At 37.0% G+C, this 17489-nt stretch overlaps 1 protein-coding gene across 1 annotated transcript; it reads right to left on the bottom strand.

Annotated features, from left to right (window-relative positions):
- Nucleotides 1–749: 749 nt before the first annotated feature.
- LOC115929206 (60 kDa SS-A/Ro ribonucleoprotein-like) lies at nt 750–14398 on the bottom strand. The gene is made up of 6 exons (XM_030997723.1): nt 14348–14398; nt 11266–11859; nt 7763–7989; nt 5844–6128; nt 4481–4717; nt 750–3473 (listed from the first exon to the last, which is right to left on the bottom strand). Exons 2-6 carry the CDS (start codon nt 11795–11797, stop codon nt 3174–3176), a joined length of 1581 nt encoding a protein of 526 aa, XP_030853583.1. The 5' UTR covers nt 11798–11859; nt 14348–14398; the 3' UTR covers nt 750–3173.
- Nucleotides 14399–17489: the final 3091 nt, after the last annotated feature.

Genomic DNA, 17489 nt, shown 5'->3' with positions numbered 1-17489 from the left:
AATTGGCAAAGACCTTACACATTTCAATAAGTTCATTTTGCCTGCAAAAAACTCAACCAATTCCCCCCTTAAATTTAGAACTTATATTTGCATATATATTTAATGATAATGCAATATCAAGATACATTATCCTCTTACAAATTGTACATTAGAAACGTAGGATGGATTGAATCCCTCCAGAATTAAAGTGATTGATCTCCTCAAAATATTGAGTCTTGCAGATTGCATGGTCATAGCATACGTGAGATCTGGGGGGTGTTTCACAAAGATTTTAAGTCGAACTTAAATTTAAGTTGGACTTAAAAATTATGGAGAGCCATTTGTAACCTTAATATAAAATATGTTCAAAAGCAAAAAGTCAAGTATTTTAGACTTTATACATTCCACATCAAGAACATGCTATCTCCTTGATATTATAGAAAATACAAATGAGTTGAATCAAAATTTTATGCCTTTTAAAATAACTTTTACAATAACTTTTACAAAATATTTTCATCGATGCTAACGGCTTTCCATAAATGTTAAGTCCAACTTAGAGATAAGTTCAACTTAGGATCTTTGTGAAACATCCCCCCCCCCCCCCCCCGGTAAAAAAAAGAAAATGAACTCTCACGGAATCAAACGAAACTGACACCGAATGTTCAAGATTACAAATTGTCATTTGCCAAACCATTTTGGTAGAAAATGTATACTGGCTGAGTAATGAGCATAAAAAGATAAGGAAATCAAGGTAAGTAGGCCCGACAACATTTGTGTAGACCCACATCTTTCAGTGTAAAGTGCTTGTTCCTTTACCAAGGCTGGGCCAAATTTATTATGATTTTGATGACTCCAGAACCTTGCAGTACACACCAATACTTACATGCTACATGATCAAATTTTTCTGATCCATTCCACACCTTTTTTTTCACAATGCAATCACATGACCAGTACTTAACTTTATCTTTAAATACAAGATTTATGCTTGGTGAATATATGTCTCTGCTACATGTAGGTGAGTTGTGTACTACACAAATAACAAACTCTTCATCAAACTTGCAGCATATCTTTTTAAAAGCGTTTTAAAATGTAGGATTACCGATATCTCATACACTCCCTCTATAGAGAAGTTAAATTACTGGTAGATTAACTTATCAACTTTACCTGACATCAGGCTATTCCTGCATGCATAATTTACTTGAATTACAAACGTACATGTACTTTACTTCATTTATAAGGTTAAGATTTAGAAACTTGATTATCAATCATGCAAACATAATGCCGCAATAAAAACACAATATCTACAAGTATATCAAACAACTATACACAGGCTACTGCAATTTTAAAAATTATCATTTGCAGTAAACACATTAAAAGTACTGCATCATTTAATAAAAAATCATTTACATAAAGGTTTTTCAAAGTTGAAAAAAAATGCCCAATCTAATTGCATTATTTTATTTTACGTCAATCCAAATTTTTTAAATAGGACCACGAAATTCAAATGTTTTGGTCAATTATTCAAAACTGTGTATGCAACAGTAAATTAGATAACTTTCAAAAACAGCAATCCACTTCCTTGGCACAGCCAAATTAAAAAAATGGAATTATATTTTGACAAATCTTCTTGACCAAAACAAGGCACAATATACTTTTCGGCTTACCGGTAGAATCGACCACAACCACAACTCTCTATTCATTGGCACACAAAAAAAGCATGTTAGGTCAGTATCCGGGATGTGTATCTTAAAAGTTGGGAATGAGGGTCGAATGTCTTATTTATAATGCCTCTCTGCAAAATTATTCAAGTTGATTTCATGAGACCTTCCATATTATACCAAAACAGTTCTACTTGCATTTGTAGAATACATGTATAATTTAAAAAAATATAATAATCATCATCATAATGATAGCAATAATATAATACTATACTATTTACCATCTTCAATATTACTGTTATGGTTCTTGCATCATACATGTACATTGTGAGGGTGTTAAATTGGGAAACATTGAAATCGAGAAAAATTCATTCAATGTTAAAATCAACTAGGGTCTTGAATTGAGACTGCATAATTTTGTCAACCCCCTTCCCCCTCCTCCCAATAAAAACACCAAAGGATCAAGGTAATATACTAATAAATTATGAGTAACATAAAAAACGGTTTGTTGAAATCCCTTGTTTGTGTGTCTTTTTTGTCGTTGAGAATTTTGGCCACAGATGTAACAAATCAATTCGTTTCAGGAAACTGAAGCGTATAAGTCAATAAGAAGACAAAAGATTCCCCACTTTGCAGCAGGTTGCAATAAAAAGAAAGAAGTACTTTGGCATCCAAGAGAAATGATAGCATCTAAACCATCACCATGATAGTCGAGTGAGAGTAACCTATCTTTTCTCCACACTTGTGTTTGTTGTTGAATTACAAGTATGAAACTAATATGGTTCAGGAATTTCTATTCATATGATCTCATCACATCTAAAAATAGATTTCATCTTATAATACTGATTTCAAATTTAATTGTAGCTTCTCAGGTAAGAGATTGTCCACAATATAATGAGGAGCTTAAGCATGGATCAAGGAAATGTAGATTACCGGTAGTACATTTCAACAACTCAATTCAGTGGCAATAAGCAATTCATTATTCCAATTTTGAAATAAACACAGAAAAAAAAAAGAGAAAAAAATGGGATAAGTTCATGTGAAAATTCATCTCTTAATACAGTGATATTCTGTATAAAATAGATTCAAGAGTAATTGACTGCACAGTACATTTATGTAAACTTGCTTCATTTCATTGCAAAAAAATGACAAACTTGGATAGACTGATTTTAACATTGTTACCGGTACTCTTTGTATTAGATTGGCATAGCAATAAATGTGAACCCAAATGGAGTAGATCTGGGACCCGTTTCACAAAGCCTTTTTTCAATGACAAATGACAAAAATCAGCGACAAATCTGCTGATAACCAATCAGATGCAAGGATTTCAGTAGCTTATAACAAAAACTGTCATTTTTCACTGATGACAAGTTTTGTGAAACGCCCCCCAGGTAACGTGTGGTCTCCTGCCAGTAGCACCACAGGAAGATATCTTTTGTGTGCCACCATCGCAATAGAATGACATACATCAAAGCATCAAGACATAATGATAATAATAATAAATATTGTTGCACTCTTTGAACTATATAACATGCATCACTGAAAATTCAGCGCCATGCTTTGTAAGAGTTTGGCCGCATGGCCATTGAAGCCTGCTATATCCAGCATGCTTTGGTCATCTGCGTTTGCCATGGAGAAGCTGTTGGACGTCATGGCAACGATGGCAACCTTGGCATCGATCTTCATGGCCTGGCGGTACTGAGCGAGGGCGTCGGCCGCCGAGACATCGCCGTTGAAGGTCTCGCAGTCTGTGCACATGATGAACTGATCCACAGCGATCTTGTTCTTAACTGCCCAGAGCATCGGTTGAGCAAAGTCTGTTTGACCCATCGAAAGCTGTATCAAATTGATGGAAATTTTAGAAAATAAAAAAGTTAAAGCTACATTTAACGACTGAATTATTAATACCCCTTGTTAATTGGACAGTTTTTTTGGGGTTTTTTTATAACTCAAGAATCATAGGTTGAATTTCTGGAATCAATTTTTCACATACCGGTACTTAAAAAATTACAAGCTTTGGTAAGGGTATGAATAATTTAGTTCTTAGCCTAACAACAGAATTATTCATACTCCTTGTAAATTTCATGCTTTTTGTGCTCTTTGTAACTCAAGAGTGAAAGCTGGACTGGTTGAATCAGGGCCTTTTTTTAATACTATTAGATGTAAGATTTGATATATGCCACATTCTCAAAATACATAAATTGGGGCAAATCATCTTTTTCACATACTTGGTGAGGTTATGAATGATTAAATTGTTAAAGGTACTATGTCCCATTTGCAGGCCAAAAAAATGAAAAGGTTAAATTCCATCGGCATTTGAAAGATAATACTAATTTAGAACTTCCCTAAAAAAAAGGGGGGGGGGGCTTGAAAATGTCTTTAAGTGGGAAAAGAATGACTATTAGTTGTCGAATCGACTTCAGAGCTATAGAGCCAGTAAGTAATAGTCTGATTTTCAGACCATTGTACCGAATGGTCGTATATTTTATGCTGCGCAAATATTCAATCAGTTTAATTTTGGCCATATACAAGAAGTGGGTTATTGATGTAGACAAATGATCATGACCCTTTACAGCTCATTTTATGTATGTTATTAAAAGAAGAAAAAAAGCCAGTCAGTCACTCAATAGTGTCTGACAGTGAAGTCTAGAAGGTAAACAGGTTTCCTTGCATAATTTGAATATTAGGACACTGCTAACGTTTAAATTTCACAGATAGGACATATATGACATATTCATAAATCCTGCAAAGTTCAACAGAATTTGATGTTGGCTGCAAAAGGGAGATAGTATCTTTAACTGTAAATAAATGAAAAATAAATGAAATAAATGAAATATACAAACCTCTCCCATCTTCTTGACGGCATCTTCTAGCTTCATGTTAGCAGTGATGGGGATCTCCTTGAGTTCTGAAGTGAAGCCCATGACACGACTATCTTCTTCTTTCTTAGCGATCATCATGGCTATGGTGGCGGCAGCCTCTCTAGCGGCGATGTTCCTGGTGCCGTTCACACCGCTCAGGGCCATCGATGAACTGACGTCTACGGCCAGAAGATAACGCTTGCCTGTTTTTTCCGAGACCTAAGGACAGCAGGAAAAAAGAATGCACGGAGTAGAGAGTGATTTAGATTAGGAAGGCATAATAGAGTGGTGAAGTGTGACATCATCTAAAATCTATTTTTGGAATTTCTCAATTTTGTCTTCATTTTCCGAAAGAGCATCAAAAATAATGTCCTAACTTCGGAACTGACCATCTGAATAAACAGATTTCCTATGGGAACTCAGTGTTATATTGCTCTGGTCCATAACATTACGAGCCAGAGCGATATACCACTGAGTTCCTATAAGGATATCTATTTATTCAGATGGTCATATCTCAGCCAATACAATTCAATTGGTTTTCGACATTTGGACATTATTTTTCATGCTCTTTCGGAAAATGAAGAAAAAATTGAGAAATTCCATAAATAGATTTTTATGATGTCAGAGCTTCAGTACTCTATAGACCTTTAAAAAGACATCTCAGAGAAAAATCAACATTTTCTTTAAAAGCCTTGAAAGAGAAAGAGTGAAGAAAACAAATTGGATGAATGAAGGGTAAGGTAACAAGGGTCACACTAAAACCTTTTTTGTCCATGTTTTCATTGTGCAGCTAAACCATCAGAACAAAATAGGAATCGAACCCTTTCCTGCCTTGGGTGGCAAATCTTGCCAAAGAAATCAAATATTGTACCATATATGTTTGGACAAATGATAGCAATTTCTTCCTGAAACAGAAATACAGATGATGCATCTTCAGTTCCCACAAAGGAAATATAAACAAAGAATCAAAATTTAGAAACTTTAAGTCCATGGTATGTTACTATCCCAAAGACAGAACGTGGTTCAAACTCGGATAGGTTTAAAGGAAGACTAAAGAAGTGACCATTAGACCTTCCATTTCTCTCTAAACAATCATCACAGTTTATACTTTTCTTTTCCTTTAAATGATATTAGTTGTCAAACAAATTTGATGATATGTAACTTTGTAGTCTGATTAATTTGTCAATTACTATAATCATTTTTTTAAATCATGAAACAATACCGTATGTCTTTTATGTTTATTTTGTTATCTATCTGTATTATATCTAGATCTGAAATGTGAAACCAATGAACTCAAACTCAAAACTCAAACTCAAACTCAAACTCAAACTCAAACTCAACTCACCTCAAAGGCTTTATGGTAAGCTTCTGTCAGGGCTTTCATTAGTTCCTTGTTGATCTCCCAGTGGGCCTTGGTCTTCTCCACCTTCTTGGAGCGGTAGATACGTTGCGCCATCAGCACACTGAACGGATGAACGTGCGATTCTGACAGAGCGCTGGGAGTCTGCAATCGCCTGCATATCACGTCGACCTCGGGACTCTTAGGTTTGAATAGACCCATTGAGGCTAGTCTCACGATGTTATCCAGTAGGGACTGGACCGACAAGTGAGGGACTAGGGCTTTCCATACCTGTGTAGATTATATGTATTGTAAACAATATATGTTACAACATATGGGGGTGTTTCACAAAGATCCAAAGTTGGAACTTATCTCTAATTTGGACTTAACAGTTATGGAAAGCCATTCGCATTTATGAAAATATTTTGTAAAAGTTTTTTAAAAGACATAAAATGTTGATTCAGATCATTCATATTTTCTATTATCAAGGAGATTTCATGTTCTTGATGTAGAATTTATAAAAAATCTAAAATACTTGAATTTTCGATTTTGAATATATTTCATTTTAAGGCTACAAATGGCTCTCCATAATTTTTAAGTCCAACTTAGAGTTAAGTTTGACTTTAAGGATCTTTGTAAAATACCCCCCTGGTATTACAGAGTTTTTGAAAAGGCACAACAGGTGCATAGCCATGAACATAAACAAAGCAATTACTTCAGGATCCAACCTTTAGACAGACTAGGATATTCTACATTTCTATCATTTTTTCAGTCTAAATAATTTTCATTTTCTAATACCACCATGGCAACATGTACATATAGATGTACATGTTTTATCCATTGAGCATTCTACATTATGGCTGTTCAACTTCAGTTGTATTTCTGAATGTTCTATATTTCTTGCCATCCTGAACACTCTCAACATAGCAATTTCAAACTACAATGGACCATAATACAATTGTTTTGATGATTATAGGAAGAATATGCAAGTACTGTATGCAACAGTGCAAGATACACAGTTGTACACTAGCCTATTGTACACAATGTGAACATATTCAATATCAAAACAATACAGCAATCAAAGTAATTACCTTCATACTATTAAAGTTACTTTTATTGTAAAGTTTAAGATATTTGAAAAATATCAGTGAAAATTTGAACAAAATCGGGCAAGGAATAAGGAAGTAAGAGCTTTTTTAAATTACTAGTCACTAGAGGGCAGTATTCAATTTGATGACATCATCTGTGAACAACTCTCCATGCCTTTTGTACATATAATTTCACAATTTTTTTGTTTTCTTCGTATTTATTTGTGTTCTTGATCCGACTTCATAACATGTGAAGTAGAATATCATTTTGCATTCTATATCTTGCTTTCAGGGGAGTACATTATCTCAATCACAAGAAAGAAGGAAAAACATAAAATTTTATGTACAAAAGGCATGGAGGGTTGTCCACAGATGATGTCATCAAATTGAATACCGCCCTCTAGTGACTAGTAATTTAAAAAAGCTCTTACTTCCTTATTCCTTGCCCGATTTTGTTCAAATTTTCACTGATATTTTTCAAATATCTTAAACTTTACAATATAAGTAACTTAGTATGAAGGTTTTGGTTTCCTTTAAAACAGGGTCAAATTAGGTTCACATTTATTGCACTGAGAGATAGAGCAAAAAAAAGAGAGTACATGTACACTGTACATGTAGAAGGAATGTAGGAGAAAGGGAGAGTTTGAGAAGAGGGAATCAAGATGATAGTGGAAAGAATGAAGTAAGAAGTAAGAAACAGGTGAGGAGACTAAGAAAAAGAAGTAAGGAGAGAAAGAAAGAGAGAGAGACAAATCGACAATTGGAGGAAATATTTTTTTTTAGTCAGTACCGGTACAGTTAAATATTTTAAAGATGATCTGCTAGTTTCCCACTTACATCTTTTGATTTGAGGCTCTTGGTAGGAAGATGTTCTGGCGAGAGTTTGTGTTTCTCTACCAGGCCTGCGACTCTCTCCAAGTCCTCCTCCTTACGGAGACCATCTACATCCCTGAGGAACTCCGTCAAGGCCCGGGTGCTGTCGTCCGCCCCCTCGCTGGGGTGGGACTCCAAGACGTTCTTCAACCCACGCATGATGTACTTCAACACAATAGCTGTGCCTGAACCTAGTGACAAATCAAAGAAGGGGAAACAAAATCAAATCAGTGCTTAAAGATAAACTTTAGTGCTGGTAATGCGATTGCATTGTGAAAGAAAAGGTGTGAAAGGATCAGAAACAGTTGATCATGTAGCATGTAAGTATTGGTGTGCACTGCAAGGTTCTGGAGTCATCAAAATCATAATAAATTTGACCGAGTCTTGGTTAAGTAACAAGCACTCACATAGAAAGCTATATATGGGACAACACACATGGTGTCAGGGCTAGTACTACCTTGATTTCCTTGTCTTTCTATGCTCATTACTCAGCCAATATACATTTTCTTCCAAAATTGTTTGGCACATGTCATTTATTTGTAATTTTGAACATTCAGTGTAAGTTTTGTTTGATTCTGTGAGAATTAATTTTTTTTTTTTACCAGTACTGGAGTTTATCTTTAATTTGATTTTCTGATACATATTGATTCATATTTTATGATCTGTTAATGCCCTTCTGGCTTTTAGCAAAGAATACCATACCATCTTTGCATAATTAATATGTATTCCATGTAGGTAACACCAGTGGAAAACAAAATTTCTGTATCTTTACTCTAATATTCTTGTCTATGTACTGTACATGTACAGTGTACATGTATCTGTACTCCAATAAAATAATTTATTTAATTCATCAATGCACACAATATACATGTATGTGCAGGCGCGTACGCAGGATTTTTTCAAGGGGGGGTTTTAACATTTATAAATCGGTCCGAAAATTTCGCAACGACTCAGCCAGCCGCTGAATAAGCGGGGGGGAGGGGGGGGGGGGGGGGGGGGGGGGGGGGGGGGGGGGGGGGGGGGGGGGGGTAAGAGGACACATTTTTTTTTTTTTTTGGTCCCAAAAAAATCGCAACGACTCAGCCGACCGCTGAATAAGCGGGGGGGGGGGGGGGGGGGGGGGGGGGGGGGGGGGGGGGGGGGTAAGAGGACACTTTTTTTTTTTTTTTTGGTCTCGAAATTTGGAAATTTGACATTTTGCTCCGTTGGGGGGGGGGGGTAAAGTCACCTTTTTTAGGTCGGCCATGGGAATAATTTTTTTTTTTTTTTTTTTTTTTTAATAAAAAAAAAAAAAAAAAAAAAAAAAAAAATCCAAAAGGGGGGGGGGGGGGTTTTAGGTTTTTTTTAGGGGGTTTACACACAACAAATTTCCAAAGGGGGGGTTTATCCCCCAAACCCCCCCCCCCCCCCCCCCTGCGTACGCGCCTGTGTATGTGTATGGGGTCATTTCATTATTTTGTTCTATAATAATAATAATACAGTTTCTGGTCAAACAATTCATGAATTGTAAAATTTGTGTAAAACCATATTAGACCACTACATCAAATTTGGGTACTTTTGGTGCCTTTCTTAAAAGTCTGAATGATAAAAGAGAAGAATTTATACATCATAAAAACGTATCAACTGAACACCATTTTCAGATTAATGCAGATATATTGAAAGATGTCCATACAATACAGTTGTACATAGGCACATGGACACATATTGGTATGAACCAGATATATTCAAGGCGAGTTTGTCTCAAATTTTAAAACAAAGTACTGGCCATTATGGAGGCCTCACTGTACATGACCCCATGCTGGTATATTATGTGTCATCATGAATGTTGCATGTAGCAAGGCATGGAACATTACTTGCATTAGGTAAAGAACTTGAAGGGGAAAAAAATAACATTAAGTTAGGGGCTAAGGGAAAATCTTGTGTAAACTAATATTATTTTTAAAAAATATTGAAGTGCTGTTACTGCAACAAAACAAAAAACAAAACAAAAATATATAATAAAGAACAGTGAGAACACTTGCTTTCTGGCTGGCTGAACATGAAAGCCCCAGAAAAATTGTTACTGGTATTTTTAGTTTTCTACACTATCAAGTATCCTGCCCCTCCCTCCCTCCCTCCATACCCCTCCCTTCCTCCCCCTCCCCAGCCTTCTCCCCTATCTCACATGTAAACGCTGCTTCAAGAAATATTGCACACAATTCCCAATGTCTATTTGGAAGAGAGTCTGAGTGAAATGGTCGCACTCCAGAATAAAGATTCCCTCCCTTCATCACTAAGACATGCTGGTATGTGAAGCATGCTGTGGTTGAGAGGAGGGGATAAAGGTGTCACCATTTGGGAAAATGACATTTCTAGTTTCTTATTGTCTGTCAATGTGTACCTGGGTTACATCCATCTCATACATTTCATACAGAATTTGAACTGCATACATTAGTTGTTGCCAGGTAGGACAAACATAATGGCTTGACCTACCTAGCAGCACTATATGCAGTTTGCATGCTGACTATTGAAATACTATTATTTTTATCAGGTGAATGAAATAATTTGTATTGAGACACCTCACAAAGACCTACATGTATGCATTAAATTTGGTTACCTTACGAAAATGGCCTATTGATCCTTAAAAATTATAACATAATTTTCATTTTCATTCGAACAAGCCTACATTGAATGTACAAAACATGAGGAAAATGTAACCAATCAATTTTCTGTAGCAGGCTTGATTCTTTAAACAATGGTACATACATGTACATGTACACCCTACATGTGGTTTAATTGATTATTTAATATTGATAAGATATTTTGGGCTGCTATTTGTGTGACAACTGACATGTTGACACAAACATGAAACATGAAAAACATGTGTCATGTGGAAGAGAATACATTATGTGCATTCGCACAAGACAACCTAGTGTGTACTATGTAGATGAGCATAAGAATGGAATTGCCCAATCGGGCATAAAAAGTACCGCTTTCGGTATTAGTGATGCAAACTACTACAAGGCACAAGGCCCATTGCAACTTTGCCCCAAATAGGCCCAAAACTTGAGACAGCATGAAACTGAAAGTCTATTCTTGCATATTATCAAATATATGTACAAAAAATGTACATGTACATGTATTCTATAAAGAGATATCATGAAGCAACCAGGAAGATTACCGGTAAGTCCTTTTACAAATGTAATTTTGGGACATGTTCATAACGTATCTTGATTCAAAACATGCATCTGATATCAAATTATTAAAAAAACTTAGGCAATCAACATAGATGTAAGACTGGAAATAAAAATATAAATGATTAATTTACAAACAAAAATCAAATGACTGCCTAAGAATATTCACAAGAAGAAATAAACTGTCAGTAGAAGTCCAATGTTTGGTATATTTTTCTTTAAATATCATAAAAGTAAGAGTACAATAGTGAACAACAAAATATCGTAACAAAATATTAATAGTTTGTAACTCACCTTCTGCGGGTGGTTTGACATGAGCAAGTCGTATGAGATCTCGATGCGACCATCCACCCCGTTGCTTGCACCCTGTCACCAGTCTGGCTAACTCCTGACCATCTTTACTACAATACCAATTGCATATTGCCTTCCTCTGCATACGTCCCCAGCCTGTCCCCTCTCCCCCTTTCTCCACCCCGTCCACAAACCGGAAGAGTCCAGACGCCGTCGAGCACAGCTGACCCAGCTCATTATAGACGGCCTTCTTGGCACTCGTGTCCTTGCTCCTTGCAACGCATACCAATACTTTCATGTAGGATTCCTCATGGAGCACGTGCCCGGCCTTAGAAAACCTTACAAGTTCTTTGACAATGTCCCCTCCACGCCCTTCCTCGAGGATCGTTTGAGTGCATTCTGGAAGGGGATTCTCTTTGGGTTCTTTGTTAACAACGTAGTATGTTCCACTCGTTTGGCCCATAGAGAGGTATCGTCTGAGGGTGACCAGGTCGGAGTTAATTCCAATGTTGTTCGTTTCCCCTTCGGATGCCATCTTGGATGAGTTGAAAGGTCAGGCAAACTGAGAAGAAACTGAAGAACTTCTAACCCGGTAACCTGCAAAGTGGAAACAGATAAATTACATGAAGAGTGCACCATTATCCAGCAAAAATTAACAAATTTCTACAGAGCACTGATATTTCATGTTTTGACGGTTTGTACAGTACATGACTTGTGATGCCATTTGAAAGAAGACTTCATATTATTCATAACAATTCTGTCCAAAGTTTGGGAAATGTCATTGCGTTCATGAAATTAATTTATGCTACACTGATTTACATGTACATGTACATGCTGTATTGAAATTAGAGAGTCTATACCAGAAGGAGAAGTACTGTATGGCAATCAGAGGGTACATGTTGTAAAAATAGTTGTTAGAAAAGTTGTATGCAAGCAGCAACTATATGCATACACACTGTACAGTGTACATGTGCATGCAAATACAGGCACTGTACATGTACATGCTTTTGTGAGTGAACGTCTTTAAAGAAATAATCAGATGTCATCGGCTTATTACTGCATGAATCATCTTCTGTAATAATTCAACATCCTGTACAACCATCTCATGGTAATACCACACAAATCTTTTTACAAACACATCACACATTCTCCACCTAGGCTAAAGTCAAAGGAAGAGAAGCATCTACATCTAGCTCTCTTTGATCCATGCCTTAGAATCTTCACAGGGAAGGAGGCCTGAAGAACACACACAGCAGGGACCCACAAAACCTGTCATCAGTGACAAATGACAGTCTTTGTTATAAGCTTCTGCAATCCTTACTTCTGATTGGTTATCTGCAGGTTTGTCATTGGTTTTTGTCATTTGTCATTGAAAAAAGGCTTTGTGAAATGGGTCGCTGTTCTGCCACTTTTCCTTTTAACCCAAACACCAACCATTGATACACTGCCTTCTAATACAAGTTTTACCTGCACAGATAAAAGCACAATATAGCACATACATGATGTACATTCATATTATGCATTGTTTCACTGTAGACTAGTTTACACACAATGAGAAACATTGCTTCGGGGCTGCGCCCCTCAGCAAATCGTACTATTGGAGTCACATCTTGCGCATAGTTTTAACCAGAACCTCTCAAGGCAGTGTATATTTGTATAATATAAATGATGTAAAAAAAAACGGTTAAAGCCATTTGATTTTGGAGCAATTTGTATGACACCAATTCAATTGATATTATTAAAATAATGCTATGAACCCCAGGTTATAATTTTTTTTTTGGGGGGGGGGGGGCTAAATCAAGGCCATACATTAGTATTTATCATTAATTAATTCACATACAGTAATGTGATTCAAAATTGAAATTTCACAGTTGTAACCCAATAGTCATGAATTCTTCATGAAAAAAAAAAAAAAAAGGTTTACAGCCTTTGAGTTACAACTTTTGCGTTATAGATGATTCAAAAGGCTTTATTTAAATTACAATCTACATGTCAGTCATTGTAGTGTACAACTTTACATTGTAGCTGGCATTAGCTGCAAATATAATTGAGTACTTTCTGTTCAGCTTTTGCATTTTTTTCATTCTTATATTTAAAGTTTAAATTTTCTTCCTTTTCTTAATGTCTTCTTCTCCTCCAAATTCTCCTCTTTCTTTGTTCATCTCCCCCTCATTCATCTACTCCTCTTTTTGTTTTCCTTTCTCCCTCCTCCTCCTCCTCCTTCTTCTTCTTTTCTTATTTTGTATTCTTCTTTGACTTTTGACAATAAAACAAATGTATAATTGATTCATCAATTGTAATCCAATTTGTTCCCACACACAAAATGACTAAAGTGTAATTTTTCCCCCAGACTATGACTCGGGGGCGTCTATTCTTTTTAGAGAACCTTTAATTATATGCTACCAGGTTTGTACCAGCAACATATTTTGAGTAGTGCTCCGAGGAAGAAGGCGCCAAGGAAAAAATAGAAATATATGGTATTTTTGTACACGAGAAATGGGAGAGAATTTTTTCCACATCTAGACCTAGAGTCGACTACATAGCTAGTACATGTACATCTCAATCCTGTTGTAACCAATTTGCCGATTTGAGATTTGCACGCGGTAGCTTAGTTTGGTGATCTCATTTTTTCAAACACTCATATCTTTCTTAATAATTGGTCTAGATCCACTACATTAATGACATTGTCTAAATCAATTTAGCTGTATTACAGGGCTATTAAAGGCCTGCGTATTATGTGTAGGTCTACTTTAAGAGTTATACAGAGACCGCGCCGCCCAACATGAACTTGATGAAGCGAGCTGCAAGCGGACCCTGTATCTGAGCTGCGTGCAGGTGCCTGGCAGGCTGCACGCTTGGCCCGCTGCGGTGCCTTCGCATTGAAGCAACACGCCCGTGTCCACGACAATACTTTCCCACGCTCACTCACTCACCATTTAAAAAAAAGCACACAAAAACATCAAATTCATCAGCAATAATTATAAAATGAGCTACTCCAGGCATTACAATCGATGCTTACTACTTAAGTTTCAAAACTGAAAACATATAGACAACAGAAGAATGTTTAAATCGCAAAACAAATTACCTTGTTTAGAGAGCCTCTTCCGATCCCTGAATTCCTTCCTCGTATGCCAAAACAACAATTATGACGTCACTTCCGAAACACAAAGTTATAAATGCATTTGCATTATGTACACTAGAGTCTATATCAATATGAACATGTGAACATTATTTATAGGTCCTAATTAGGTATTTTTATCACTCTTAAATTCATTTTAGTTTCAGCCGCTATAGTAAGAGAAATGGTATTGGGCTAATGGCCTTGATGGAAGCCACGAAAAGGGAAGTGGTTTAATATTGATTAATAATTATCCCTCCCTCCCTCCTCCCCCCCCCCCCCCCCCCCCCTCTCTCTCTCTCTCTCTCTCTCTCTCTCTCTCTCTCTCTCTCTCTCTCTCTCTCTCTCTCTATCTCAGTAGTCTCTCTCTCTTTTCCTTCCTTTATTGCCTTCTTCTAAGGCCTCTCCTAGTCTGAGACTCCCTCTTTCTTCACTCTCCCTCAATCTATATACCTTTAAATTCCTATTTAATATCATCTGAACGACGGCGGCCGGCTAGATCGAGGGCCTAAGCATCCAGTTACATAATACAGTTGGACAATATAATGGATTTGATAATATTGGATGTTCTTATGATTATTCAGTAACAGTTCACAAATATATATTCATATAATCCATGCACTTTTAAGTATATTATGTTCAATAAAATATAGGCCGTCTTCTTTTCATTTTGTCAAGTCTGAAGTGATTATGTATTTTTATAAGTCATGCAAGCATGCAGGGGATCAGGCCTGGCCCTTCTTTTCCTTTCTTTTTTTAATGATTAGGCAATCCTGCTTAAATATTCACCAACTGTACTGATTGATCTTGTTTGCAGTGAGAGGGACTTCTTTATACCAAAAAATGCAGGAATTAATCGTTCAGTTAATAAAACTGAGGGGTAACTTTAGGATTGTGACAAAAGACAATAAAAAGGACAATTTATTCAAAGTAGGCCGAACGTGATCCTTTTGAATTTTGTTTGTTTGCTTTTGTTTTTGTTTATTAAATGCGTTGTATATCAGTGCTCATAGAATATTAAAAGTAACAATATGTAAACAATAAATATTAAAAGCCTATAATGAATTGGTTGGCCTAACCCCGGGGGCGCGGGTCATTCCGGCAACGCGTACATGACTGGCTATACGCACCCGCTCCCCGAGAACAAGCGTCGCCAAAAGGTGATTTTTATTATACGGAGTCGTCGACGTTTTCTTTAAAAAGGGGGTGTTTTTCAAACACTGATTGCACAAAAACCAAAAACTGAAGGGTATATCAGGCTCACAGGTTTCAATGTTTTCTTTATACATGCGCCAATAGGCAGTGGCGTAGTGAGCAAAAACTTTTGATGGTTCAGAACAAAATCCGCATCACCACCAAGTAGCATAATGCAGGGGCGGCGGTGCGTCTTCCAAAATATAGGGGGCACCAACTTAAAAAGGGGCACCTACACAGGGAAACATTAAAAAAACATTGGTATATACCCCTAAATCGTCATGATTGTGATTACCAGTGGCGGATCCAGGGGGCCCGGGGAAAAAACGTGTAAAAACAATAATTTTACCCTTTTTGGAGATGGGCCCCCTCCCCTGGCGCTCAAGGGGGGGGGGGGTGCGATTTTTCAAATTTTCGAGGGGCCAAACAAAAAAGTTATTCCTCACTACTAAAGTTCTGTTATAAGAAACATAATTATAACATCTATTAAAGCGAACAGGCCTAGCGAGTGAATTCCAGGGAAAATTATAGAAAAAGGGGCTCTAAGTCATGTTATGGAGAAAGGAAAAATAGACACTTATGAAAAGGTAAAAGGACAATTATTAGAAAAGAAAAAGTGCTCGTGTCAAATTAAAAAGGGCAATTATCATATGAAGAGTGGAATCAAGCCGCTTTCCTTTGACCCCATGCTCCAAGCCGCCGAAAAATTATGCGATAATCTGCAACTGTCGACCAGGTGGTGAGATAAAAGATGGATAAAGGTGGATATAAGGGTCATTTCAGAAAAGGTGCGATGCGACGCCATTAGGGTCCATCTCAGAAAAGGTGCGATACGCCATCCATTAGCCCCCCCCCCCCCCCCCCCACTCAATGCTATTTACGGTACGCATAATGCGTGTTCCCTCCTTTGAAAACACCCCCCAAGTCCGGTGTGTAAAGTCAATACGGGCCGGATTTTTGCGTGAAAAGTACCCCTTTACCGGAAATTTTGGTAACACACATGCGGTCATTCCGGCCCCGGAGTGGGGGCCGGGCCATTGGGGTCCATTTTAGAGGTTGATGGACACGTGTGGGTAGCACTCTCGTAAGATCAAGTGAATGCTTGCATTTCCATAATTATATTAAAGTAGATATTCATTGATTTTAAAAACTCACTTTATTTTCACTGGTTGTCTGCACTAACAACACAGAAGACGAAAGACATGGCTGATTGTCAACGAAACGGAGTTTGTTGTTTGTTGCCACGGCAGGCAGCCATTAAAAACTAATTAGTTTGATAAAATTATGGAAATGCAATTATTACTTTAAACAAACAGAACTTTTTTTTTTATTCATGATTGAGATGTCATATGAAAAGGCAGAAAATGAACTTTCTGGAAATGTGATTTTCTCTTTAAAATTCAGATAACATTCGCCTTTTTTTTTAATCGCTCATGCGTGAAATATGCATCAAATGAGTTGCCTCAAATGAAAGAGAAGGATCTAAGCTTCACTAATATGTGTCAATTATTAAGCATATAATTGTGATTAAGTTATGATAAAACATCGATAACTCTCGGTTTCTTTTTTTCTGGGACGCACTGTATATATAACAAATTACATGTAGTACCAAGGGCTCTTTCCTTTGTTTTTTTTTGGGGGGGGGCACTGCCTGAGTCATCCTAGCGCCACACCGCTGTCTAACAATAATATTAAAAGTCAGGTGCAACCAGTGGGGTACGCAGGATTTTTTCAAGGGGGGGGGGGTTTAAAATCGGGCCAAAAATTTCGCAACGACTCAGCCAGCCGCTGAATAAGCGGGGGGAGGGGGTAAGAGGACACTTTTTTTGGGGGGGGGGTAGGGCCACCTTTTTTAGGTCAGCCATTGGCATAATCTTTTTTTATTTTATTTTTTTTTATTCCCCCCCCCCAAAAA

The sequence above is a fragment of the Strongylocentrotus purpuratus genome, unplaced genomic scaffold, assembly GCF_000002235.5.
Source record: "Strongylocentrotus purpuratus isolate Spur 01 unplaced genomic scaffold, Spur_5.0 spur5_scaffold_4, whole genome shotgun sequence".
Lineage (NCBI taxonomy): Eukaryota > Metazoa > Echinodermata > Echinoidea > Camarodonta > Strongylocentrotidae > Strongylocentrotus > Strongylocentrotus purpuratus.
Note: the sequence above shows the minus strand (reverse complement) of the source record. Positions and strands in the feature narration are given on the sequence as shown.

What these genes read in the sequence shown, in the direction of transcription:
- LOC115929206 (XM_030997723.1), bottom strand. Translation starts at nt 11,797, where the DNA reads ATGGCATCCGAAGGGGAAACGAACAACATTGGAATTAACTCCGACCTG. An exon ending in TGTCAAACCACCCGCAGAAG is followed by an intron (nt 7,990 to 11,265) that starts GTGAGTTACAAA and finishes ATTTGTCACTAG; the next exon opens with GTTCAGGCACAGCTATTGTG. An exon ending in CCGTCAAGAAGATGGGAGAG is followed by an intron (nt 3,474 to 4,480) that starts GTTTGTATATTT and finishes AATTTGATACAG; the next exon opens with CTTTCGATGGGTCAAACAGA.